The sequence below is a fragment of the Tripterygium wilfordii genome, chromosome 18 (assembly GCF_013401445.1).
Source record: "Tripterygium wilfordii isolate XIE 37 chromosome 18, ASM1340144v1, whole genome shotgun sequence".
Lineage (NCBI taxonomy): Eukaryota > Viridiplantae > Streptophyta > Magnoliopsida > Celastrales > Celastraceae > Tripterygium > Tripterygium wilfordii.
Window position 1 is genome coordinate 12451080 of NC_052249.1, and position 24353 is coordinate 12475432.

At 37.3% G+C, this 24353-nt stretch overlaps 6 protein-coding genes across 25 annotated transcripts; 2 read left to right on the forward strand and 4 right to left on the reverse strand.

Moving 5' to 3' along the window:
- Positions 1 to 1005: 1005 nt before the first annotated feature.
- On the reverse strand, positions 1006 to 11376 carry LOC119984450. 17 transcript variants are annotated; one of them, XR_005464908.1, is made up of 10 exons: positions 9998 to 11375; positions 9843 to 9909; positions 9671 to 9742; positions 8152 to 9264; positions 7829 to 7941; positions 7616 to 7718; positions 2248 to 2548; positions 2053 to 2165; positions 1746 to 1872; positions 1006 to 1267 (listed from the first exon to the last, which is right to left on the reverse strand). XR_005464908.1 is itself a non-coding variant. In XM_038828395.1 (5 exons), the coding sequence occupies exons 2-5, from the start codon at positions 8274 to 8276 to the stop codon at positions 3248 to 3250; spliced, it is 345 nt and encodes a 114-aa protein (XP_038684323.1). In that variant the 5' UTR covers positions 8277 to 9909; positions 9998 to 11376; the 3' UTR covers positions 3129 to 3247. The 17 variants fall into 17 exon arrangements, 4 of the variants coding, with proteins under 4 accessions (XP_038684323.1, XP_038684322.1, XP_038684321.1 ...); XR_005464907.1 differs by having other exon boundaries at positions 9834 to 9909; XR_005464906.1 differs by having other exon boundaries at positions 8152 to 9742; positions 9998 to 11376.
- LOC119984446 (myosin-8) lies at positions 1792 to 6630 on the forward strand. Of its 3 annotated transcripts, XM_038828390.1 has the most exons (8): positions 1792 to 1933; positions 2065 to 2265; positions 2347 to 2469; positions 2605 to 2642; positions 2735 to 2834; positions 2974 to 5064; positions 5864 to 5949; positions 6034 to 6630. In XM_038828390.1, the coding sequence occupies exons 1-8, from the start codon at positions 1862 to 1864 to the stop codon at positions 6260 to 6262; spliced, it is 2940 nt and encodes a 979-aa protein (XP_038684318.1). In that variant the 5' UTR covers positions 1792 to 1861; the 3' UTR covers positions 6263 to 6630. The 3 variants fall into 3 exon arrangements, with proteins under 3 accessions (XP_038684318.1, XP_038684316.1, XP_038684317.1); XM_038828388.1 differs by having other exon boundaries at positions 2065 to 2469; XM_038828389.1 differs by having other exon boundaries at positions 2065 to 2469; positions 2974 to 5043.
- A 355-nt stretch (positions 11377 to 11731) lies between the features above and the next one.
- LOC119984452 (heavy metal-associated isoprenylated plant protein 39-like) lies at positions 11732 to 12675 on the reverse strand. The gene is made up of 3 exons (XM_038828397.1): positions 12515 to 12675; positions 12304 to 12382; positions 11732 to 12184 (listed from the first exon to the last, which is right to left on the reverse strand). The coding sequence occupies exons 1-3, from the start codon at positions 12521 to 12523 to the stop codon at positions 11967 to 11969; spliced, it is 306 nt and encodes a 101-aa protein (XP_038684325.1). The 5' UTR covers positions 12524 to 12675; the 3' UTR covers positions 11732 to 11966.
- A 670-nt stretch (positions 12676 to 13345) lies between these two features.
- Positions 13346 to 14841, reverse strand: LOC119984449 (heavy metal-associated isoprenylated plant protein 31). The gene is made up of 3 exons (XM_038828391.1): positions 14745 to 14841; positions 14581 to 14659; positions 13346 to 13885 (listed from the first exon to the last, which is right to left on the reverse strand). Exons 1-3 carry the CDS (start codon positions 14748 to 14750, stop codon positions 13551 to 13553), a joined length of 420 nt encoding a protein of 139 aa, XP_038684319.1. The 5' UTR covers positions 14751 to 14841; the 3' UTR covers positions 13346 to 13550.
- Positions 14842 to 16184: 1343 nt separating this feature from the next.
- On the reverse strand, positions 16185 to 24214 carry LOC119984062 (actin-depolymerizing factor 7-like). Of its 2 annotated transcripts, XM_038827824.1 has the most exons (3): positions 24197 to 24214; positions 16452 to 16711; positions 16185 to 16335 (listed from the first exon to the last, which is right to left on the reverse strand). In XM_038827824.1, the coding sequence occupies exons 1-3, from the start codon at positions 24212 to 24214 to the stop codon at positions 16185 to 16187; spliced, it is 429 nt and encodes a 142-aa protein (XP_038683752.1). The 2 variants fall into 2 exon arrangements, with proteins under 2 accessions (XP_038683752.1, XP_038683753.1); XM_038827825.1 differs by lacking the exon at positions 24197 to 24214 and having other exon boundaries at positions 16452 to 16726.
- LOC119984061 (tubulin beta-1 chain) lies at positions 17724 to 21288 on the forward strand. The gene is made up of 3 exons (XM_038827823.1): positions 17724 to 18236; positions 19306 to 19575; positions 20346 to 21288. The coding sequence occupies exons 1-3, from the start codon at positions 17843 to 17845 to the stop codon at positions 21023 to 21025; spliced, it is 1344 nt and encodes a 447-aa protein (XP_038683751.1). The 5' UTR covers positions 17724 to 17842; the 3' UTR covers positions 21026 to 21288.
- Positions 24215 to 24353: the final 139 nt, after the last annotated feature.

Sequence of the window (24353 nt, forward strand, 5' to 3'; positions counted from 1 at the left end):
CTTTGGCGGCCTAAAAACATCCTGACGCACAAATCATTAACTTTGTTAAGAATAAATCAACAGTGTGAATTCTGAATTTCGAGTGTGTATTTGAGATGAGTCGAAGCATTCATGGGCATTGGAATTCTAGCAAACTCCCCTCCATATATGCGAGATCTCATGATCATTAGGATTGTTTGGATCATGTGTCTGTTGGAATTCAAGCGCATTCCCTATCATTTCCATTTCCTAGGAATTATATTTGACTTAATTAACTTCCCCTTCTGAGGTCTTCCCTCAGCTAATTAGGCATGACAATTTTTTTTTTCCATCCAAAACACTCGAAACCCTTTCTGTTTCGCCTCATTTCCCCTTGTCCATGTAGTTAATGCTACAACCACTTCTCATCAAGAAAGAAAAAAGAAACCAGAAAAAAAAAACATCACATGCATGCTCGGACTAATAATTGTATCTTTAATTATTTGCCTCGGACAGACAGCTACATCTTCAACCGAATTAAAGCATTATACTAGTAGTTGTATATGTTATTCTAAGCAGTGCACATGTTCCCACGTGTTTGCAACACAACCTCAAATCAACTGGGGCCAGTGTTTGACAATTAATAATGCAACAAACAATGGATGGTGCAGCGTAACGTTCTGTGTGTTTCCATCGCTGGAACTTTACATGAAGAGGATGCATTAGCTGTTTCATATATCAAAGGTTTGGTTCACAGTTGTCGTCATAAATAATGCTAACTGTGAATCAAAACCTTACTATTTTCTTCTTCTACTTTAAATACCAATCTTATCATCATATCATGGATTCATTATGGCCATTGCATTAATGCCATGATTAAAACAAAAGATATTTCAATACAAAACATATGCCAAAACCTACGGATAGGAGCTCCACCTAAGCAGTTATCAGGCCAAGAAATTAAGGATACACTTGTCATGCTGATCTATCACACATACAAATATCCAATTGAGACTTTGTCATGGGACTTACAGTCATTGGACGAGCTAAATGAATGTCAAGATTTTCTATTTCGATTTCATTGGTCCATACGAATCCATCTGTGTTAAGACTTGTAAAAAATTCTACATCCGTCTGGTATACGTAAAAAAATGTGGTTTACAAGTGTAAACCCAACTTCAAACAAATGAGACATCTTTTGAATGACAAAGTCACATGGACTTGAGCTCATATTGTGAATAATAATCTTAAGTGAATTAGGTCAAATCTCTCTCACCTTCTTGTACTTCTCACCTCATACTTCTCATCCCTGTAAATTTATTCAAATTATAACAATCTCATAAGAAAATAATTATCAAAAAATTCATTGAGTCTACGACTTTGTATTTCCAGTCATTAAATCGATGTTGAGTCCATTTCATCAGATTTAGACTTGACATTATTAGCAAGGGCTTTCTTTTGGGCGATGAGACATTTCACCGGAATGTAAGGTCATCTATGTCATTTAAAAGTTCGCATCTGTGCTTTACTGCACTAAAAAGAAATCAATTATGGAATACAAAATTCAGCAGTTACGTTGCTTTCAATCACTCCAGAGAGTGTTCTCAAGAAGTAATTGAAGAGAACATTTCTTTGTTAAAAAGTTCAATTTTTTATTCTAGTCTGATACGTTTTATTTTAAAACCCACTGCAGCATCTTTATTTTTTAGCTGGAGAAGAAAAAGATCTTGGGCGTTTCAGTGGCTTACAGCCTATTTTTTGTGGTTTACAGTTGTACGGAAACATACCTTCTTCTCCATCTAGTGTGGCCGTGCCCCGAATCTGTCACAAAAAACAGTTCCCCACTTGGCAGCACTACTCGAGAAAAGATTTTGAGTCTTGTAATTGAGATTCTGAGTCAAACATGTTCAAGTCCTGGAGGAATGACAAGAAAAAGATCAAAGCCACCTTCAAATTGCAGTTCCAGGCAACTCAGGTACATATGCGTTGAATCAAAATCAATTCTACTGGAATTCTAAGTTATTAGGGATGTATTTAAAGTGTATGCGAATAGTATAATGCAAGTTTGAAGATTCAACAGTAACTAGATCTCACCTGGCTTTTCAGGTGCCCCGATTGAAGAAACCAGCCCTGACCATATCATTGGTGCCAGAGGATGTTGGAAAGACGACATTTAAACTGGAGAAAGCTGCAGTTGAAGATGGAACCTGCTCATGGGAGAATTCCATCTTTGTAAATGTGAAACTCATCAGAGAACAAAAAACAGGGATAGTACATGAGAAAATTTACCATTTCCTAGTTTCATCTGTAAGTAATAATCAGTCTATAAGAATTCTGCTTTTCTTATCCCTCTTGCTGGTTCTCTATAACTTTTATGAGTTCCTGCAGGGATCATCAAAAGCAGGTTTCCTTGGGGAAGCTTCAATTGATTTTGCAGACTTCGTGGCACAAAATGAAGCATTGACCGTCTCTCTGCCCCTTAAATTTGCCAACTCTGGTTCCGTCTTACATGTTAGTTCCATCTTATTTCTCGTCTCAATGTAATTCTTATCATTCTTTCTTCTACTTCTCTATTCATGGGATTCAGTCTCTGTACAATGCAAAATTTTAAAATCCAACTGTAACAACTGTTGTGACTCCTACCAGATTACGATTCAGAGAATGCAGGGAGATACTGATCAAAGGTTAGTGCATTATACCACCCTTTTTATACTCCAAAACCTTCTTGTTTACCTTTTACAACCCATTATTGAGAAAATTTGGATTGTACCCCCAGACATATCGAAGAAAATGGAGACCCGACACTTTCCCAAGACGGAAGCTTTAAGGACCAGTTCAGAAATTTGCTTAGTGACGAAGAGCAAAATTATGCTGAGGTAGGATCGCATACCAGCTACCTTCAAAGTTTGTGGGATTAAAACAGTTCTAGCTGATGTTAAGTTCTATATGAAACTATAGGAGTAATTGGTATGTTCTCAAGGTAACGAGTGAATGGTTTCTTCATTTAATCTACAGGATGGGCAACAGAATGCTGTACAAAATGGCAGCTTCAGAGGGTCTACCACCAGTAGTCAGGACCTTGCTTCTTCGCAATCAAATCTCGGACAGAACTCTGAGCCTAACAAGGTAACAGTAAATCCGGCAATGAAAAAACATGTGCACCGGAGTTCAAGCACAGATTGGTCACTAGGCTCAGCTTCTGATAGAAGTCTACTGGACTTAGCAAACAGCCTTGAAGAAAACCTCTCAACAGAACTGCATGAGGATCAAGATGAATCTAGCGAAAGACTCAGAAGCGAAAATGCAACTCTGAGGAGGCAAGCAGAAATGTCAGAACTGGAATTACAGACTCTTCGGAAACAAATGGCAAAAGAGAACAAACGAGCACAAGATTTATCAAGGCAAATAATTACTCTTCAAGAAGAGAGGGATGCACTAGAAACAGAAATCGAGCAATTCGAGAGTTCGCAGAAATGTATCAACAGAGCAAGAAGTCAATTGCAAGCTGATATTGAAGGTAAAAATGCTCTTCTAGAAGAAATCAGGAGGGAGCTTGAGGATGAGAAAGACTTGAATGCGAATCTTAAGATGCAACTCCAGAAAACACAAGATTCAAACTCTGAGTTAATTGTTGCAGTAAGAGACCTAGAAGGAATGCTAAGGCAAATAGATACAGAAATATCTCAACTTTCCACCAAGATAAAATTTAGTCAGAATATTGAACATGTTCAAGGAAAATATTTCATCTCGGATATGAATGAGACAAGAGACCTTCAAGCACTGCCCGCGAGGGAAGGGAAGGACCGTAATTCTATGAATGGAATATGTTTACTTGAGCAACAGATTACAGATCTGTGTGGTGAATTGGAGATCCAAGGGCAACATAGAGAAGACTTAGAGATGCATCTCAAACAACTCACCCAAGACACGGAAGATTTTAAACAGGAAAAATGTGGCATCTCTTTCCAGTTAAAACAGGAGCGGATACAAGGAGCAAAGACACGAAATGAATTATTGGAATCTTTGGCCACCGTCAAAGAGCTGGAATCCCACGTAGAGAGATTAGAGGAAAAATTAACTCAGCAAACACAAGAGCTCTCAGAATCTCTGGATTCTATCTATGAACTTGAAAGTCAGGTCAAAGGACTGGATAAAGAACTAGAGAAGCAAGCAAGGGAATTTGAAATTGATTTAGATGCCATGACGCAAGACAAAATTGAGCAGGAACAGAGAGCCATTCGTGCAGAAGAGGCCTTAAGGAAGACAACGTGCAAAAATGCAGTTAGAGCAGAGCAGCTTCAGGAAGAATTTCAAAGACTTTCTGTGGAAATGGCAGGGAAAATTGACGAGAATGAGAAGCTCGTTACAAAAGCAACAACAGAAGCTGATGAACTTCGTCAGCAGAAAAGAACTCTAGAAGAAGAGCTTCTAAATGCCTGTGAAGAACTATCGAGCCAAATACGTTCAAAAGAAAATGTTATAGAACAGTTATCGTCAGAACTGGATGAGAAGTCCAAGCACCTGACATACGCTCAAAAGCAGGAGAAGGAAAGGGAAAGGGAAATCCAAGTGCTCAAAGCCAAAATAGAAATTCTCACAGTAACCAATAAGCAGTATGAACAAGAGTCAAAATTCAGAGATGAAACACAGAACGCGACGGAATCACATAGAGAAAAAGAAATGATGACACAAAGATGGACGAGAGAACAGGATGAATTGGAGACAAAATATTCTTTGGCAAAGAAGGAAGCAGAAAAATCACAGGAAGAATTAATCGTCATGAAGTCGATGAAGGATAAAAAAGAAAAAATGGTTGAGAACCTGTTGTCAGATGTAGAAGGGATAAGATCCCAGTATAGTGTGTTAGAGCACAGGCTGTTGGAAGAAAAATCAGAAAAAGAAAACCTGAGGAAACAAATACTTGAATTGAAAGACAAGCAACAGAAGAAGGAAGATAAAAGTACCATTTTAGAGGAGAAGCTCAACAATGGATGGAACAAATCTTCAGATGAAAAAGAATCAACTCCGACAAACAATGAGTTTTCCTTGCTTCCTTGCGATAATGAAGAGATTTCACAGTTGAAGGTAAAACTGAAGTTGCTGGAGGTAATTATCTACTTTTATTATCAAAAACTACATATTATTTATTAGAAAGATAAGGTGATAGGATTACATTTTCTGGAATGATAAGTATGCATTAGATATATAGCTCAGCACATAAGTCCTTGCCCAATCAAGTGTTAGCATAGTCCTTCAAACATTTTCTCATGCCTTTTTGCATGTCTTTCAAACCTTTTCGTTTGTCATCAAATTTCATATGTTATAAATACTGTTATATCATTCACAGTTTCACACACAAAACTAATAAGAGAATCAGTACATTACAATATATAAAATGGAAAAACAGAAAGTCATCTCCATAGAAAAAAAAAAGCATCTTAGCATCATGATCAAAGAACTAGATACCAATGCCAAAAGATAAACAATTAGGGTCACATAGCTGAATTCATTAGGTTCATACTTCTTACATGAATCTTAGCGCACACATATAGTCAATGTAGTTTGTGGTACAGCCCAATGTTGCTATTTGAAGCTCAAAAACAAATCACAAAGCAAAAGGCAGGCGACAATTGGCAAACATCTTCCACATGGTATTTTGGAAAAATTTACTGAATTCTTAGTTGACTAGGGTATGCAAGAAATAAAAATCTTATCATGTGCATCTTTACTAGCCTAACTTCCATATCCTCAAAAACAGTATGTTCATAAAAGTTTGTAGACTGACTTCAACGAGAAACTTCCATGTCCTTCAACTCAAATTAAGAATGCAGGACTCTTTTATTCACCCTAATTTATGCTTTTGGTTATCTTATATCCATCCATAATATGACTTTTGACTCCATAGGATACCGTACAACATTACAAGGAAGGCAGAACAGGAGGTGATTTTCTTCAGAAAAAGAGGAAAGAGGGCAAAGCGTCATTTGAAAGGTATAGTCATACAACATTATGAGTTTTAAGTTCATTGTTTCGTATCTGAGTCCAATTTTGATTCTATTTTTGTCTATTTCGCAGACAAATGGAAACTTTCTCGGAGAAAGGGTTGGAAGTATCCACTTTTAACCTTACAGAACTGTTGGCTGAGATGGCAGTTCTAAAGGAAAAGAACATAAGTATGGAAAATGAGTTAAAGGAGATGGAAGAGAGATATTCAGAGATTAGTCTTAAATTCGCAGAGGTTGAAGGTGAAAGACAACAACTTGTCATGACAGTGCGAAACCTCAAAAACCATAAGAAAAGCTAGCACAAGATAAGATCTATGAGTTGGACGCAGAAGCCTATGCATGCATCAAGCAGCTGAGTTCAGCTGAGACTTTGAGAAGAAGGTGAGACCATTGTATTAAAGTTCGACAGAAATGAAACATATTTCCCTCTTGATATGTTCCTCATCTCCTTTATGACAATTGCATGGCTAACCTGCTGAGCTCAAATTGCCCAAGCAGCAGATTGAAGTTTCTCAAGCGAGTCGTTTTGTTCATCAGAAATGTGCGATTTACATGTGCGCATTCAATGTATTTTTAACTAACAGGACCATTTGTTTCTTTTCTCCTTCTTTCCTTCTTTTTTTTTTCCTTTAATAAAACAAAACAACAAGGATTTCTCATTCTTCTAGTGGGTTCAAACCCCTCAGTTCACTTACAAACATAATACATGTACATCATGCCAATCGGGAGAATTTTGTGAGGCTGTCCTCTGGGGACGAGCAAGCTGAGATATTCAATTAGTAGCCAAGTCGCTCGTCGATTTCCATTTTCTTAAAGGTTTAATACGGGTATTCTATTTGCAGACACAATTTAGAATGATCTAACTAGAGGGATTGAGGGGGGAACCAGTTCACTAGTGAACAGGTTAATAACCTGTTCAGTTTGTGAACCGTCAGATGTTTCTCTCTAGATCTGACGTTCCCCCCTCAATCCTAGACTAGAGAAGCAAATTCCCAAACTCAGAACTGTAAGGTGACAGCTGGAGGTGAAGGCATACTTCGGTACACATTTGTGTTAAAAATTGCACTATTATGAGACTTTGTTTTGCAAGATTCAGATTACTAACTTTTTGCTAATTTCCTGTGCATTGGTGACTGAGCAACCAATTGAAAATATGGAATCAAAATCAAGCACTCTAATACCTTAAGGGCATACTTAAAGTGGTTTCAGACATCCAATGATAAATTACTTTAAAAATTTTCGCCTAGGGCTTGCATATCGTCATATCGAAGAAGTCTGCTTCTGGTCTAGACGATTTGGTTACATGAAATGTCATACTTCAATATTTAACCTTTTGTCCTTATGATATAATAGACTTTTTTAAATCAATGGAATGCAAAATTGATTCAAGTGCTGAATAAAAGGAATGAGTTCAACTTAAAACCAGTGTGCTATGCACATATGCTTAAAAGGGCATATATTTGTATATGTGGGTGTATGTACACATACAAACAGACAGACAGATAGGCACAGATAGAGAGACAGACATAGATAAGTGTTGTTTCTGTCCCATAAGCCTCCATATCAAATGCCTAAAAAACTCAGGCAATCCCCTTTTTATATTTTCTCCTCAAAAAAAAAGGGGAAAAAAAAGACATGGCGTTGGATCTTACTTGCAGAAGCACGTTCACATGTATGCTTCAAACAAAATGTTGAAGTGACTGTCAAGTTGACACCAACTGCAGCAGTGTAGGCAGGGTTGGACGTATAAACCATCTCCAATAAATTATGCAGAAGAAACCATTACTGTTCTTTAGCTTCAAAGAGAAAAAAAAAATAAAAATAAAAATAGACAGCATAGATGTGTACCCAATTTAAGAACCAACCTGGAGCATCATCAAAAATAATTCTGAAATTTTTTGTTTGGACAATGAGTATTGCTAGCACTCTAGACCAGTTTAGCTTGGTTTCCACTTTCGTTTAAGGCAAAAGATAGAGTCTGCATGGTACGTAAGTCACTTACAATATAAAGCTGAAGGTTAACTCCCGTGCACAAAACTCCGGTGGTGGAAGCGAGGACTGGGAAGGACAAGATATATGAAGCCTCGGAGAGGCTGTTTCTATAATTGAAACCATGACCTATAAGTTGGTTAAACAACTTTAAAAAAAAGGTCTGTGGATAAATAGCTGAGAGGACTTTATTTGGTACCTGTCTAGCTCTCTTCTCAATGGGTGTTCATGTTGGCTGAAAGGAAGTTGAAGCACCCTCATTCTTGGATGAGCTTGATGACCGTGTACATTGTTTCTGCCTCTTTCCTCCAGGTATCTTACCATGTGAGCTGCTTCCTTGGTAGCTGAAAAATTCAAGGCTCAATGGACTTCTTCTCTTTGTAGATCATGATGTATTCTGTGAATAATCAGAACCTTGTGAAGGTGCATCACATGGAAGGGACTGCTGCTGCAGTCAGCTCTTTCCCCTAATTCGGTTAAGAAACTCTATTGTCCACGGTGATCCTGGTTGTGGATGAACTGAACCAATGGCGTTTGATAGTGATGTTGCACCATAGAGGGCGGTTCTGGTTTAACTTCACCCATTATATCCTCCATTATGGTATCAAGTGATCTTATCCGTGCATGATCAGAGACATTCGGTGAACGCTATGATTTGAATGTGTCATCTACCAGGATTAGCTCATTACTGACAATCATTTCATCAAAATTTTTGAAGTTCGCATCCTTTCTGAATGGAGAGTCACATGTTTCCAGCCCATAGACGAGATGAGTTCACATCAATAATCTCGAACTCCTGAAAAAGAACTGGGATATATGACAAGGAAGAGCCACTGTCTGATGCCCATCGATGAAATGCAGAGTCCTCATTCATTTTTAGAGAATCCACCATGCTTATAACGTCTACTCTACTTCCAACCTTCCAGGGAGGCCAGTTCAGATTCAAGGTACTGCTTTGACAGACAATGATCCCAATGAAATCTACAATATCATACCATATAACCTTAAAGGTCCTTTTTGCTAATAGGATGTTCATCCGTTCTAGTCCATTCATGGGGTTCAATATTATCAATAAATGAAATAAGTTCATCCGACATAATCATGTTTGACAGAATTCCCAGGTTTGTCTCTTCAATTCCTATAGAGGGAACGTGCTAAGGTGGTACTGTGTTTTATCCAGAACTGAACTAGCATCTTCAGACACATTGGCTGTTTGTTCCATTGGACACTCAACTAGAACATCTTCTACGGAATAAACTGACCCTTGAACCTTATTAGAATACTGTGTGGTAAGCCCTGGCACGAACATATCCTGAGAGAAAGAGCGAAGTTAGACCAAATCTTCATTTATGATTATAGAAACACAAACAGCAAACAAACCAGAAACTGAAACAGTCAGAATCTATAAGAGCCTTTCCCACATTTTGCACATTAATACCAGTCTTCAGCATCTCTTATAACATCAAGACCTGGTGAAACTTTTTTCAACCTACTCTATCAATTTTTCTTATCACTTCAATAATCACAAAGTTAGAAAGAACTGTTGTACAAAAAAACTACCAAATTAAATGCCATTCAAGATAATGATTCCTGGTTATTGTAAAATCGGAAAGCAGCTTGTCCATTACAAAGTATCTAAGACATACACTAGGGATACTGAATCCAAATTTGAAATGCATTACATAAAGACTGAGTGAAAAGATGACTCAGGTATTTACAACATTATGCTCAATTTCTAGAACTTCAAAGAACATATGCATCTCCTCTTTCTCATAAAAGCAGGCACTCTCCTGCAAAATCACATGAAAAGTGTATGTAAAATGAATTTATATAGATGTAGAATCAAGGTATATCCAAGTCCATATAATTTTCTGTCTTTACGGAGAACACATCCAGCTCGTGTCTCAAATTGAATTACTTCAAAAGTGTTGGTACAACAAGCAGTCCCATTATTCTCCTGCATTGATAAAATTTGAACTTAAGAGAAAAGGTTAGAACAAAAGCTAAATCGGGAAAAAATGCAATTTAAGTAGAGACAACCATACTCTTGATAATTCAACATCCAGAGTTTTAGATCCAAAACGTCCGTGTTTTTCCACTTCTCCATCCTCATAGAATGTCTCAGCTTCTTTTTGCAATTAAATACAAATATAGACAATAGAAGGAGCCCCGGAGAGCAACAATCACTAGTTTAAGAATCCTTCGACGTAATTTTAGTACTGTGAGGTCAAATGCAGAGGAAATGTAAAAACTTAATTAGTGATCAATCATAAGCTACTTAATACTTAATGGAATAATGAAATTTCTGGCCAGAAATAGAAAGTGATGCCAGGAATAAAGGAAGTATACAAAAGGAACAAATAAAATGTTGGTACCTAACAAAGGCAATAATTGTAAGTTTTTAAGTAGGATTTATAATTTTTCCCTTCTAAATTTGTCACAAATTATATTGAAAAAGTTTAAGTGCCATGCCATCCTCGTGTAGTTACTCAGTAACCAGAAATAACAATCAGCAGTTCTCATATGCAAGCTTCAACTGTGACATTGATTAGGTCAATTAACACTCCGTGAGCATGACGATAAATTATCAGAACGAAATTCAGAGTCACTTATACTTGAACTCACATATTTACACACAAACGAAAAGATCCTACATGCCTGCATATATAATTTCACAAAAACAAATAATGAAAAACTATAGATTATCTAGATTTGTGAACGTAAGTTCAAAGCAAAAACGAATATCTTCCTGATGAATGATTAATCAGAATCGTGAAATTTCAAACGCAATTGCACGGATGAAATTACGTATACACTATAGAGTACAAATCAGAAGTTGTACACCTTATAGAATCGAGACTCAACTCTCCCTTCGCTATCAGCGGAAACTTCATTGTCCAGGAAGCGATCTGCCTCAAAATCGCCATATCTGACCTCGACAGGTTGAGGAATCACTTCTGCCAACAACTTACAGAGAGCGAGATCGATCAGCAACGTCTCGATCACGAAAGAGACGTCTACCGGTGAATCGAAGTAGTTAAATAGACGCGAAGGAGGTAGATGAGGGACTGCGAAATTGGGGAAGCTCAGGGTTTCGATTGGAGAGGAAGAAGAGGCGAAGTAATCGGTGTTGAGAAAACGAGTTCGCATGTCAGATGGAACTTTGGCGGTTCAGGCTCTTGAGAGGGCGAATGAGGAAAAAGAGACGTTAGGGACTGAATTTTGGAATTGAAATTATCTTTGGCGGTGGAGTCTTTTATTTTGGAATTGAAATTTTGGAAGTATTGCTGAGTTGCGCCCTATAGGCGCACCACGCACCATGTTTGGTTAGTGCATAGCGTAGGGTTTCTAATGGAGAGGAAGAGACGAAGAAATCAGCGTTGAGAAAACGATCTCGCACGTCAGGTGACTGTTTCAGCTTGTTTAGTAAATCATTGAAAAACTAGTATATTATTGGGCCTTTCCATTTAGTTAACAGGAACGCCTACATGAACTATGGGCTTAGAGCCTTAGGCCTGAAACAAATCCATGAGCCTATAAAACAGTTATTAACAAAGAAGCCCTGATTCTTAACATAGCAAAACACTGGCCCACATTGACTTGAAGCCCATTCGAAAATAATGGCGTAAGACTGTTAGTTTTGGGTCTAGTGCTGGAGCGCAATTGGTTGGTCATTTATTTGCTTTAACCAAGCCTTGCACGTAACCAATGAAAGCAACATCGGTTGTGGTCAATTATTCCCACGTCTCACTACTCTATCTATTGGATGCAAAAGCACGTAAAAGGCAATGACTAATTTGTATTTTCTTCATTCTTTTTTTGACGATATACAGAAAATGATGGGCTCTTTTGAAAGTGGCAATGGACAAAATGACCCATAAACCAATAAGGCAATAACAAGAGGATATTAATAATAAAACAGTCTCTAACAAGACAAAGCTCTGGCGATTTTTATCACAAAGTAGAGAAAATAGAGGATTGGAAAGAAAATGGGAAATAGTACTATTTACAGGCTTATTTCTTGTCTTCTTTCTTGTCCTCTTTTTTCTCCTCTTTCTTTTCTTCCTTCTTTTCTTCTTTCTTCTCTTCCTTCTTCTCTTCCTTGGCTGGTCCAACTGATACAATGTCCACTTTACCTACCTTCTTCAACTTTTTCACTACAGCAACTGGGTCCATATTTCCTATCACGATTAGCTTCTGCTCTTTCAGATCCGCCGCGATCGCATCAACTCCTGTTAATCAACATCTATTAATGATTTCTTCTAATCCTTTTAATTTCACACACACGAAGTAATCTTAATAGAGAACAATCCGATGAAGAACAAATCCATCGGCTGGGAAAATTACATACCGAATATATCAGCAGCAGCCTCTATGGCTTTCTGCTTTGTTTTTTCATCAGTCATGGTCATTACCTTCAACACCACTTTCTGCTTCCAAACACAATCGAGGCAAATCGAGAACAAACAAACTACGTTAAATTCAATATATGTGTGTGCGTGTGTATTATATATGGCTATGAGAACTGAAAGTATGACAGATCGTTGGAGGAGTAGTAGTACCTGTGCCATCCGGTACTGAGGAATGGAAGACAGAAATGAACTAACAATAAATTGAGACAGAGAATTTGAAGTGTTTTTTTTTTCCTTTTCTTTCAAGGAATATGAGACGTGAGGTTGTTGTGGCTTCTTCTCCTTCTGAGTTTGGGCCGTTTTAGTATGACAACATCATGTGTGTTAAGACTATTTGTTATAGTGACACCCAACAAGTGGATCCTCATAGGATACTACCAGACCACATGACGCACGGAGAAATTATTCGGTGTACCATATCATATGCTAGTATTAGAAATAATTGATGATACAAAAGTTGGTCTAAATGTTTAAATTGGGATTTTTCTTTAATTACTGGATTCTTGAATTAATTAACTTATTGGCCTTAATTGTCTCAGATAAAAAGTATAAATTAACAAAAAGTAATTTATTTATGAGATTATTAAAGTAAAACTTGAATGAGGGAGGGAACTCTCTAATTTTTTAGAGTCTTTCATTTCCATCCGATGATAGAGAATAAAATATGGTGGAGTCGGGGAGAAAACACAAAAATAGGGGGCAATGGTAGTTCTTTGACCACCTCCAATTTTTCTCTTCATCAATCAAAAAGTTGAATGAAAGACTTTCAACTTCCCTATTCCGTTAAAGTAGAAATTATTAAAAGCTAGGCAAGATTTTGACTAGCGGCACTGATTCAGAAATTGGAATAAAGTTTGTCTGCCAATAACAATTCCAATGATTGGGTTGGTACCTAATTTTTCTGTTCTTCATTTATTTTATTATTTAGTTCCATCATAGCTTATGTGGACCGGACGAGACGCAACTGATCATCAATTGGTCAAAAGTTTTTGCACCAGAAGATATGATCTTCATCTCATTCTCATTCTGATAAAAATCAAATTAAATGCACATTAACTCATTGAATACATTCACATCCCCAAATAACAAATAAAATCACTCCTTGGGAAGAAAAAAAAATGTAGCAAAATTCCCATGTGGTTAGTCCAGCCACATATATAGAAGATCACATCGATGATGCGTGCGATCACATGATGGTGCAAGCGTGGGGATTGTCATCGCTGAAGAGCGAAGCAACAGCCTCATCAGAAGCCACGGCAACTGAATAAACAGAAGGTGTGTGGAAGAAAGTGTGTACACTATCTGTAGCTTCTCTTTTGTTGTTGTAGGCGTCGTAGTAATGGTTCACAATATAGGTTGGGTATTTGTAAAATGATGCGTAGTGAGAGTACCCAGGAAATGGCCACAACTCCGCAGCCTTCCCGGCTCTCTTGATCGCCTTCAACACATTCTTTTCCTCCACCGAATACCCTCTCACTGTAATCTTCTGTGTGTCCATCTCTATTTCCACCTCTTCCACTCCTAATTACACAAAAACTCATCGTAATGAAGTATGAACATACAAAATTAGCATTATATTAAGGACAACCATCTTGATTCATCGTTTGGGCCGGGCTAGCTCGTTTGGGCCATATAGTGATTACAAGGCTTGCCCAATTCTGACATTTACTCATTTAGGAGGCTTGTCGGCCCAATCCCGTTAGTCCAGATGTAAGCCTGTATATTCATTCTGTCATCTTGGATTGGGTTTCAAGCGGCCCATGTTTTGACCAAGTCAAATCTGGTCTTATCATTTTATTTCTAGGGCAACTAAACACGATTTTCCTGTCTTCTTGCTAGGCTTTAGTAAAAGTTGGTAAACAACATGCACAATGCTTTTGCAGTCGGGAACAAACAACATGTAAATAGACCATATGTCCATATCCCCGCATCATAAGTGGAGACAGTATTTTCAATAAATAAAACTATGACCTCTAAGTTATATTCCTGCAAATGCAAATCTACTACTGAGTCATATGTTTGCTCTCGCTTATAACTTATAGGTTTTAACCAACAGTAATTTTGTACCCGAAACAGGTTTCACATAATATTAGAGAGATTTTTATAGTGTTTCACAAACAAGAAACAAGAGATGATATGCGATTTCGAAAGCTATCAAGTTCAATATATAGTTGACATTGAATTTTACAGATTTAATTGATGCGGCATTTATATACCTTTGAGCTTGTAGATAGCTTTCTTTAACTTGACTGCACAGCCCTCGCAGTCCAGGTTAGGAACTCTCACCTCCACCATCTACAACATTAACCACACCAGCATCGTTAGAATGTGCGGAGAAACAGAGAGAAACAAATCAACAATGAAGTTAGCATGCACTTACAGACATATCTAATTATGCTTGAAAACAAGAGAGAGCTCTCACTCTCTTGAGCTGGCTTACTGGCTGAGAGAGTTTTAGTTGAAAGGATCGATGTATATATATATATAACCAACAACATTGAGCCCTTGTGTTTTGAAATTCGAAAACAAACATCAATGACGACGAGGAAGTGCGGTCACGCGTGGAATGGGAAAGCATGACCAACCTGACCAAGTTTTGTACTTTTTGTCTCCCTTCAATGTCGCTCTGGCTCTTTCTTTAATCATAACTAATTTTGGGAAATTATTTAATCACCTGCACAAAATCGTGTCATTTAGTTTTTGTTACTAATTAAATTTTGCTATATAACCACTTCACATTAGCATAACTGATTACATCTTTGAACTTAGAACGTGTAGAATTTAACTCGAGATCAATAGTTCAATTTTTAAATTAGCGCAGTTACTTTCAAGTGGTTTGTATTTAGTACTTGAGCCTCTATTCAACTAATCTATTGGCCGGGTATGCGCATACCTAGTCTGACCCAAGTTTAAGTTTAGTTGGTTATCCAGAGGCCGCGAGAGCTAGATTATCCTTTTTGTTGCTTCTGTCCTCTATGTTTCTATGTAGTTAACATAGAACAGAAGAAACAGAGTGATGCTCAGCTTTAGTAATTAATCAGTTGGTAACACTGCAAAAAGCACACAGGAATAATATAATTTTTTTGCATTCTCAGAAGGAAAGCTGTCTTGATAGAAAGAAGTTGACAACTGGATGCAATATCTATTCAAAGTATTTAAACATTTGTATGTATAATTGCATCTGTTGGAGAAGAAAAGGTATGAAAACCAATTATATATGGTGTCTTGAAAAGCTGCAGGCTAAATTGGGGGAGTGGGGATACCGCATAATTAAAGAGAGAGAAATCATTCTATGTTGTCAATTCAATATAATACAAAAGATATACACACACACATAACGAATTAACGATCACAGTGCTATGGTATGGAGGGTACTCACAGACAGAGAAACAAAGTAATAATATTAGAGTGTTGTCCCAATCGTCTGCTAGATCGTCTTCTTCGTGCACAACCCTGCCTCTTTTCATCTCACATTCTCTTCTTTCTTCTATTTGCATAGGCGGCCCGGGCACAACTTCTCAGGCAGGCCCATTGTTCGGGCCGGGCTGGGCCTAGTATACTGCAATGCATTTTTTAACGATTCCATGATACAAAATATAAACATGGATATATTACAATTCACTCGAACTCTGAAAAATTGTAGAGATGAAAAGAAGTATATGCATAATATTACATCAAATTAAACTACATTGTTTAGTACAAAAAAAGACTATTGAGTCGAAGTAATCTGAGGAACCGGCGGAAAAAAAAAAACCCATGCTCACACATGTAATTGTAAAGCAATGTCGGATATATATTCAAGTAGGCATGATTCGTGCGCCTAAATAGCTCGATCCTTTACAATATCGATGCTCATTTCACTTGGATCCGTGGCTTGCAACTCGAATTGGATACCATCCAGTTCCCTCTTGAACCGATCTTTGGAGCTTGCATACACCATCTTACTTCTCACATTTGATGTATCAGGAGACCTGCAAACGCTCCAAAAATATTACAATGCATAGACTACCAAAAAAAAAAAACAAACTGTTTCGGGATTTGAACATGCGATGATGCTTATAAAAGAAATTGTTTTGTTTTATTTTACCATGCAATGAAGAAGATTTTGCTCTTCTGGCAATTCTCAGCCGTGATGAAATCAAAATCAAAAACAGCATAGCGACACTCATCGGCAGGTAGAGAACATGTGAAATCCTCGTAAGTTTCATCGGGGTTGCCGAGTTTCTCTATCAACACTTGCTGCGCCTCGATCTTGAAGACAATGTATCGGAAGTTCCTCTTTGCTTTTAGCTCCAAGAACCTCAGCTTACAGTCGTCGTGCACAGCCATTCCAGATGACGCGTTCGCCTACTCACAAATCAATTTTGATTTTGATATCAAATTGAATTGTTTGGAGCACGTAATTTCCAACGGTTTCTTACAATATCAAAGCATAAAAACCAGCCATATTACATATGATTTATCTATGACTATTACATATAACATAGCATGAATTGAATGTGTGTATTTAGACAAGACTCATATGATGCAGATAATGATTGTCATAAAGATTATGTGTAATTACCAGTATTCATTCATGAGATCATTATGAAAATAATATTGAAAACTAAAGAACAAGAGAGATGCATACCATGTTGTTCTGTGATAAGAGAGAAGACCTTGTGTGAGAGAAATGAAGAACAAAAAAAGATGGAAAGAAAAAAATGAAAGCGAAAAATGGGAATGCAGGAGAGATAACAGTGATCCTCAATTTTGGGAAGGGACATTGAAGGTGAGAGAAGTGCGAGGAATAAGAGACATTTGTGGCCATGCCTTTCTTTTTTCGTATTTTTTTTTCTGAAGTTGAAATTAATTTTGTAGAATTTTATATTTTCTTAAAGGCAATTTTTAGCGAACCAATATCGTTTCACAAAAGGTTTCTTTTTTTTTTTCTCTCTTTTTTTTGGTTTAAAATAAATGCTTTCTGAAACGCAAAAGCATCCATGAATCTTGAAATCCTAGCTATGAAATATTCTTTCACCATGACCAAAATTCCAAATGCAATATTGTTTTTCAGGCTTGGGTTGTTCTAGGCCCAAATAATATTATCATACTTTAGGCCGACAAGACAAGCCCTTCAGGCTCTCAATATAACAAGGGCCTATTGGCTATTGCAATATAATATTGATTTGAGGCCTGCGTTTCAGACCCAAATTAGATAACCACAATACCACATAAGTTGGCTTTTCATATAATTCATATTTTGAATTCCCGCATAAATCCAACGGCGCCATTACCCTCCGTTACACAGTAACCACTTTCGACGGCCAAACCCACGCGCCGTTACTCCCTTACTATTTAATCCATTAATCCTTCGCTCCCCAACGCCATTCCTCAGTCCTCACTCACTCCAAAACTCAGTTGCATTTCTCTCCTCTCAAAATCCCTCTCTCTTCTCAGACCTCAGACTAGCTCCCTTTCTCGAACACCGTTTGCAAAATGCGTGAAATCCTTCACATCCAAGGAGGCCAATGTGGCAACCAAATCGGAGCCAAGTTTTGGGAGGTGGTTTGCGCTGAGCACGGGATTGACTCGACGGGGCGGTACCAGGGGGACACCGATCTGCAACTGGAGCGAGTGAATGTGTACTACAACGAGGCCAGTTGCGGAAGGTTTGTTCCCCGAGCCGTGCTTATGGATCTGGAGCCAGGCACCATGGACAGCGTCAGATCTGGGCCATACGGTCAGATATTCAGGCCAGATAACTTCGTCTTCGGGCAGTCCGGGGCTGGAAACAATTGGGCGAAGGGACATTATACCGAGGGGGCTGAGTTAATCGACTCGGTGCTTGATGTGGTCAGGAAGGAGGCGGAAAATTGCGACTGTTTGCAAGGTATTGTGTTGCATATAGGAAGTACTTTGGTTCTGTACTTTCAATTTGGCCTTGGATTTGTATTTCTGGTGTTTTCATGTGGTGCAGATTGAGAAGAAATTGTGCTTTTTAGTTTTACTTGAATGTCTTTGTTTATGTATCTCAAGTTCTGATGGTTTGTCTGTGCCTTACTTTTGTGAGTTTGTTTACTCGTTGACATTTAGATTTTATGGTGACTTGAAGTCCAATTTGACTAAAGGTTGCGATCTGCTGCTAGACATAATTGTTTCCTTCCCCTGTTTATCTAAAAATAGTTCTGGAAATCGCGACAGCTGACATGAATTTGATGATTTTGTACCTAAAGTAACATCACAATTTTTTCAGTGCTTATTTGAGCATAATTCCGTAATAGATTGCCTATATGGTTAAGAAATCCTGTATCATGTTTCCTGTAATCTTCAAATATATATCTGGCAGTCTCCGCTAGTCTTACTGTTGCTATTAGAGAACAGTGTTTCGTATTTTTTGCATAACTATAACATGTCTATATCATTGGCGCATCAAATGTTTATGGTTCCGAGTTTTGTGCTTGTCAAGATATTGCTTTAAATGTTGCTTAGGTTTCTGCAATATTTTGGCGTGTGAGTATTTTTGTATTTTTCATGAGGAGAGCTTGTTAGAAATACCATGTGATTCTAATTATATCATGAACTATTGGAGGTTTGCCGGAAATTCAACTTAAATTGGCAATGAATAAGTTTTTTAGTTGGATATTGATATCTATGCTACAAGGTGGACTTGACACTGATGTTACAAATGGTGTATTTGCATCAATTAGTTGGCTAATGGCTATCTAAAACTTTTCGTATGGTGAGTGTAAACAATTAGTGGATGCATTTTCTTTTGTCATTTTGTTCTTTTTTCACCTGTTTTTCTGCAACCAAATTGTGAGAGTTTTTAAAATATTTTCTTCTGCATTGTGTAATTGATTATTGATGCCATTCATTCTTCCCTCTTTTTACAGTGAACTTCCAGTGTGTTGATAGTCTTACTTGTTTGGAAGCTTGAGTTCATGTTTGTTCTCTTCCAGGGTTTCAAGTTTGCCATTCTTTGGGAGGTGGAACTGGTTCAGGCATGGGCACCCTCCTCATTTCCAAGATAAGAGAAGAGTATCCCGATAGAATGATGCTCACCTTCTCTGTCTTCCCATCCCCCAAGGTGTCTGATACTGTTGTCGAACCTTATAATGCGACTCTCTCAGTTCACCAGCTTGTTGAGAATGCAGATGAATGCATGGTTTTGGACAATGAAGCTCTATATGACATCTGTTTCCGTACTCTTAAGCTTACGACTCCAAGCTGTAAGTTATTGAGGTTCTCCCTTGTGTGGCTATGATTTCTATGATGAATTGTTTTGTCACGATGCGCTGTGCCAATATGAGAAGTTGTGCATGTCTTTACTTTGAGGAGCAGGGTGTAGCAGTAGTTTTTAGGATTGAACAGAGTATGACTTTGAGTAAACATTAAATGTTTTCTCTTAGTTGTGAAAGAATCTAATAGTGTCCTATGATAGTTAAAGCATTGATCATTGTGTTTTTTGTGTGTTATTTAAGGCAATGGAAAAGAATCATTTCATTGTACTGATAGTGATATTCAATTTAGAGAATCATGTGCTACCTCAGAGTGTACCGCTACAAATGTAATTAAGTGGGGTTCGTTATTGGTCACACATGACTGTTAAAGAATTACGTCCTAGACGCAGTGGATCAGAAGTTAAGTAAATTGACATGCATTGTTGTGGTGGTAATTCTGACCGGATTGTTGTGTCTTTATCATTTAATAGCTCCCCCACCCCCGTTTTCGTGGGTCTTTCTTCATTTCAAGTCACCATTGATCATTTCTAAAGAATATTTAGATCGACTGCTGAAATAATAAGCACTTTTAGATGCTTAGGTTGCTTTATTCTTTTTTTCTTATAACAAGTTTAGAGGGCAACGCATTGTTGGTAGAATTAGTGCCGATGGTTCAATTAATTAGTTATTGTTGTGTTAATGGTTCTCATGTCTCTTTCTTCTGAACAATGTTTAGTATCACATTCGATTCACACTAACCACTGTTTACCTTAATGCAGTTGGAGATTTGAATCACCTCATTTCTGCCACAATGAGTGGTGTAACTTGCTGCCTTCGCTTCCCTGGCCAACTAAACTCAGACCTCCGCAAGCTTGCTGTTAATCTCATTCCTTTCCCTAGGTTGCACTTTTTCATGGTTGGGTTTGCTCCACTCACATCTCGTGGGTCTCAGCAGTACCGGGCTCTTACCGTTCCTGAGCTTACTCAGCAAATGTGGGATGCGAAGAACATGATGTGTGCAGCTGATCCTCGCCATGGCCGATATTTGACTGCTTCAGCCATGTTCCGAGGGAAGATGAGCACTAAAGAAGTTGATGAACAGATGATTAATGTGCAGAACAAGAACTCATCCTACTTTGTGGAGTGGATACCTAACAATGTGAAATCTACTGTATGTGATATTCCGCCTACGGGATTGAAAATGGCGTCCACGTTCATTGGAAACTCCACTTCAATCCAGGAGATGTTTCGAAGAGTGAGTGAGCAGTTCACAGCGATGTTCCGCAGAAAGGCTTTCTTGCATTGGTACACAGGAGAGGGCATGGACGAGATGGAGTTTACTGAGGCTGAGAGCAACATGAATGATCTTGTTTCTGAATACCAACAATATCAAGATGCAACTGCTGATGAAGAAGGATATGATTATGATGAAGATGAGGAAATTCAGGAGGATGCCTGAGTGCTGGTATTCTGCCCTGCTGTCATGTACTTTCAGACTGGTGAGTCCGTGAGTGTGTGTCTGCTCCTTATTTTGGACTTGGATCTGTTTTGCTGGTATCTTAGCTTCTGTTTTCGTTTCAAGCTTTAGTTTAGAGAGTAGTATTGTTTTAGTTTGGGTTTTTGCAGTTTGTTGATGGCCTCTGCTTAGATTGCTGAAATACTGTCCAATCTTCTGAAGGCTTTGTTGGATTATTTCAACCCCCAACATCTTCTTGTCGTTAAGTTTGGCATCGGTTGATTAACAAGAATGTAGGAAAATAACTACCAAACGGTAGTTTCCTTTGAATGGTTACAACTGGTCACGAAGATATATCAGTTTAGGATACAACCCTTCATCTTTATCCTCTATAAATATGAAACTAACAACAGGAAAGTGATCAATTATTCTAGGCCATCTTATGCTCTTTTTCTGGTGAGAGTTTGGTTGCAATACACACTTTCATATCCAATACAGTTTGTATCCCAAAACAATTTGTCTATTATTTACTCAATTGCATAAAAGAGTGACAATAATTGTTTATGAGAAAGAGTGAAAATCGCCTATTGTCTTTGAAGCAAGCGTTTCCCACCATCTCATAAATTTTCTGTTCATGCTTTGAGTTTTTCCAATTGCAAGTTCGTTTCCATACCCGTTACAATTTCTTTGCAAGTGTCCATTAGATTGGCAGTAGTTTTTAAGTGTTTGTTTGTGGGCTATCTGGTTTGTTTTGTGAAAAGTAACTTCTTCATGAATGCTTAAAGTGGTTTTCTTGTTTGGGCAAAATTGAGGATAGATCCTCAATTTTGGGAAGGGACATTGAAGGTGAGAGAAGTGCGAGGAACAAGAGACATTTGTGGCCATGCTTTTCTTTTTGTGTTTTTTTTTTTTTTCTGAAGTTGAAATTAATTTGGTAGAATTTTTTATTTTCTTAAAGGCAATTTTTAGCTAACAAATATCCTTGACAAATTTTTTTCCCGGTTTAAAATAAATGCTTTCTGAAAGGCAAAAGCATGCATGAATAGGGATGACAATGGGTCGGGTATCCTTCCATTTATAAAATACCAAAACCGTTTTCATTTAATATACTCTATACCAAAACCGTTCCAAAACCATTTAAAAAACCGTTTAAATTTTCAAAATCGGAACCGTTCCATAACCGTTTATCATCAGGTACCCATTTATCATTTAACTTTTAATTTTTTTATTTGAAGATTATATTAATATAAATTAATATTGAGTATGATTTATATTAATTATGATTTTATAATTCAAATTAGTCTAATTTATAGTTTTATTAGTATGCTTCTATAAATATATACTTTTTAATATGCTTTATCATGTTATAATTTAATATCTTAGTAGTATATCTTTATAGATGATTTATAATATTATTACTATAATGAATCTTTTTAGTAAACGGTTCGGATACCCTAAACCCGGCACCAAAAACCAAACCCGACTCTAAAACATGACGGATTTGAAAACAAAAACCAAAACCATTTCCAAAACCTATAGGATCGGTTTTCGGGTTTTAAACGGACCGGGTACCCTTTGAATAGTGTTCGGATCGATTTTTTTTGCCATCTCTATGGATGAATCATGAAATCCTAGCTAAGAAATATTCTTTCACCATGACCAAAATTCTAAATGCACTATTGTTTACAGGCTTGGGTTGTTCATACTTTAGGCCTACAAGACAAGCCCTTCAGGCTGTGAATATAACTAGGGCCATACTGCAATATTGATTTGAGGCCCAAATCATATTAACATGTCTTTGGGCCAATAATACAGCCACTCAATCCATTTCCAATAATTGTTTGTTAATAGTAAAAACCAATGTTGTTGATTGTTGGGTTTCAAGTTTCAAATGTCGGAGGACTTTGCTTTCAAACAACAGAAATATTCTTGACATCAATCATATCAATTATTTTTTAGATGATAAAAGACTTAGTTGGGACTTGGGGCATCTGACCCATCAATACAAAGTGACATATACTCTTAGCTTTGTAATGAAGGGTTTTTTTGATGATTGCATTTTCTCTCACTTGATGACTCCATTGCTGCTTCTTTAGGTTTTGCCCATATGAGTAGGATGGAAGTTAGGAGTGAATCACTTAAGGTGATGGTATAATTGATAATTTTTTTTTGGATCAAATCTTATAGATTCGGGAGATTCTTAGTTTGATTCTTATTATGATTCTTATTTTTGTGATCACATACTAAATTTTGATTCAATTTACATTGATATCATGTGAAAAATTAATGCACATATGAGCAAGAGGACTCGAATTTAAACTTATATCCACGATTAAAAAGTAAGCTTCTATCGTTTTTTAATTAGGAGTGGGCCACGGGACATTGCCACGAGAATCAAGCATATTATTGTTGCCAATTGTCAAATTTATGTCAAGTTATAACACAGTATTTAGTATTTGGATTGTTGCTTTGCTAATATTGCACTATTTTTTAATTTATTTTTAGAAAAGGCCAAGAAGTTGTTTGACACTTGTCTTCATGGATAAGTAAAGTACGCATAAATGATTGTAATGGATTAATTCATTCCAGACTACCAAACAGGTTGTAAGTGGTTCCTGTAAAGCACATCCAAAAAAAGTGCTTAGCCACATGACACTCGCAGTCACAGTACTCAAAATCACGTGCCTCCTCTGCCAACATCATGTGCACATGTGCAACGAAAACAATCACAATTCACGTGTGCCCGGGACCGCTGTACTATATTTTATCGATTGTAAAAAATTTTATTTTTTATTTTTAAAATTCATAAATATGTAGTATTTTTCATAACGAATCTAATGATATATTTTTTGTTTGAAACAAATCAAATTCATCGTGATCAAAACATTGAATATTTTGAATTTATATCAGATGGAATAGAATTGTCGTGTCTTTTTCATATTGAATTTAATTTTTGTTTCTAACAAAAAATATATCGTTGTGTTCGTTGTGATGAACACTACATATTTATGATTTTTAAAAATAAAAATAAAAATTTTTAATATCAAAAAACATATTACAGTAGGGCCTGCTGTAATAAAATTACAGCAGGCCCCGGGCTTCCCACAATTCACACGCACGACACACCCAATCCTACGCTCGCCGGCGCGTTCTTCAATGTTCACCCCACTAAGCTGTAATCGTCACACACATGACACTTCTCTCAGTCCTAATTAAGTAATTAGAGTAACACATACATTGGTTTTCACATATTTCAAAATTTGAATTCCCCCTAAATATAACGGCGTCATCACCCTCCGTTACACAGTAACCACTTTTGACGGCCAAACCC

What these genes read in the sequence shown, in the direction of transcription:
- LOC119984450 (XM_038828393.1), bottom strand. Translation starts at nt 8,276, where the DNA reads ATGGTAAGATACCTGGAGGAAAGAGGCAGAAACAATGTACACGGTCAT. An exon ending in TTGAGAAGAGAGCTAGACAG is followed by an intron (nt 8,063 to 8,151) that starts GTACCAAATAAA and finishes TTTCAATTATAG; the next exon opens with AAACAGCCTCTCCGAGGCTT. An exon ending in TTAACCTTCAGCTTTATATT is followed by an intron (nt 7,719 to 7,965) that starts GTAAGTGACTTA and finishes AATTTATTGGAG; the next exon opens with ATGGTTTATACGTCCAACCC.
- LOC119984446 (XM_038828388.1), top strand. Translation starts at nt 1,862, where the DNA reads ATGTTCAAGTCCTGGAGGAATGACAAGAAAAAGATCAAAGCCACCTTC. An exon ending in ACTCTGGTTCCGTCTTACAT is followed by an intron (nt 2,470 to 2,604) that starts GTTAGTTCCATC and finishes GACTCCTACCAG; the next exon opens with ATTACGATTCAGAGAATGCA. An exon ending in AAGAGCAAAATTATGCTGAG is followed by an intron (nt 2,835 to 2,973) that starts GTAGGATCGCAT and finishes TTTAATCTACAG; the next exon opens with GATGGGCAACAGAATGCTGT.
- LOC119984062 (XM_038827824.1), bottom strand. An exon ending in AAAATCTTCTTCATTGCATG is followed by an intron (nt 16,336 to 16,451) that starts GTAAAATAAAAC and finishes GAGCGTTTGCAG; the next exon opens with GTCTCCTGATACATCAAATG.
- LOC119984449 (XM_038828391.1), bottom strand. An exon ending in AGCTATCTACAAGCTCAAAG is followed by an intron (nt 13,886 to 14,580) that starts GTATATAAATGC and finishes TTGTGTAATTAG; the next exon opens with GAGTGGAAGAGGTGGAAATA.
- LOC119984061 (XM_038827823.1), top strand. Translation starts at nt 17,843, where the DNA reads ATGCGTGAAATCCTTCACATCCAAGGAGGCCAATGTGGCAACCAAATC. An exon ending in AAATTGCGACTGTTTGCAAG is followed by an intron (nt 18,237 to 19,305) that starts GTATTGTGTTGC and finishes GTTCTCTTCCAG; the next exon opens with GGTTTCAAGTTTGCCATTCT. An exon ending in TAAGCTTACGACTCCAAGCT is followed by an intron (nt 19,576 to 20,345) that starts GTAAGTTATTGA and finishes ACCTTAATGCAG; the next exon opens with TTGGAGATTTGAATCACCTC.
- LOC119984452 (XM_038828397.1), bottom strand. An exon ending in GGCTGCTGCTGATATATTCG is followed by an intron (nt 12,185 to 12,303) that starts GTATGTAATTTT and finishes GTTGATTAACAG; the next exon opens with GAGTTGATGCGATCGCGGCG.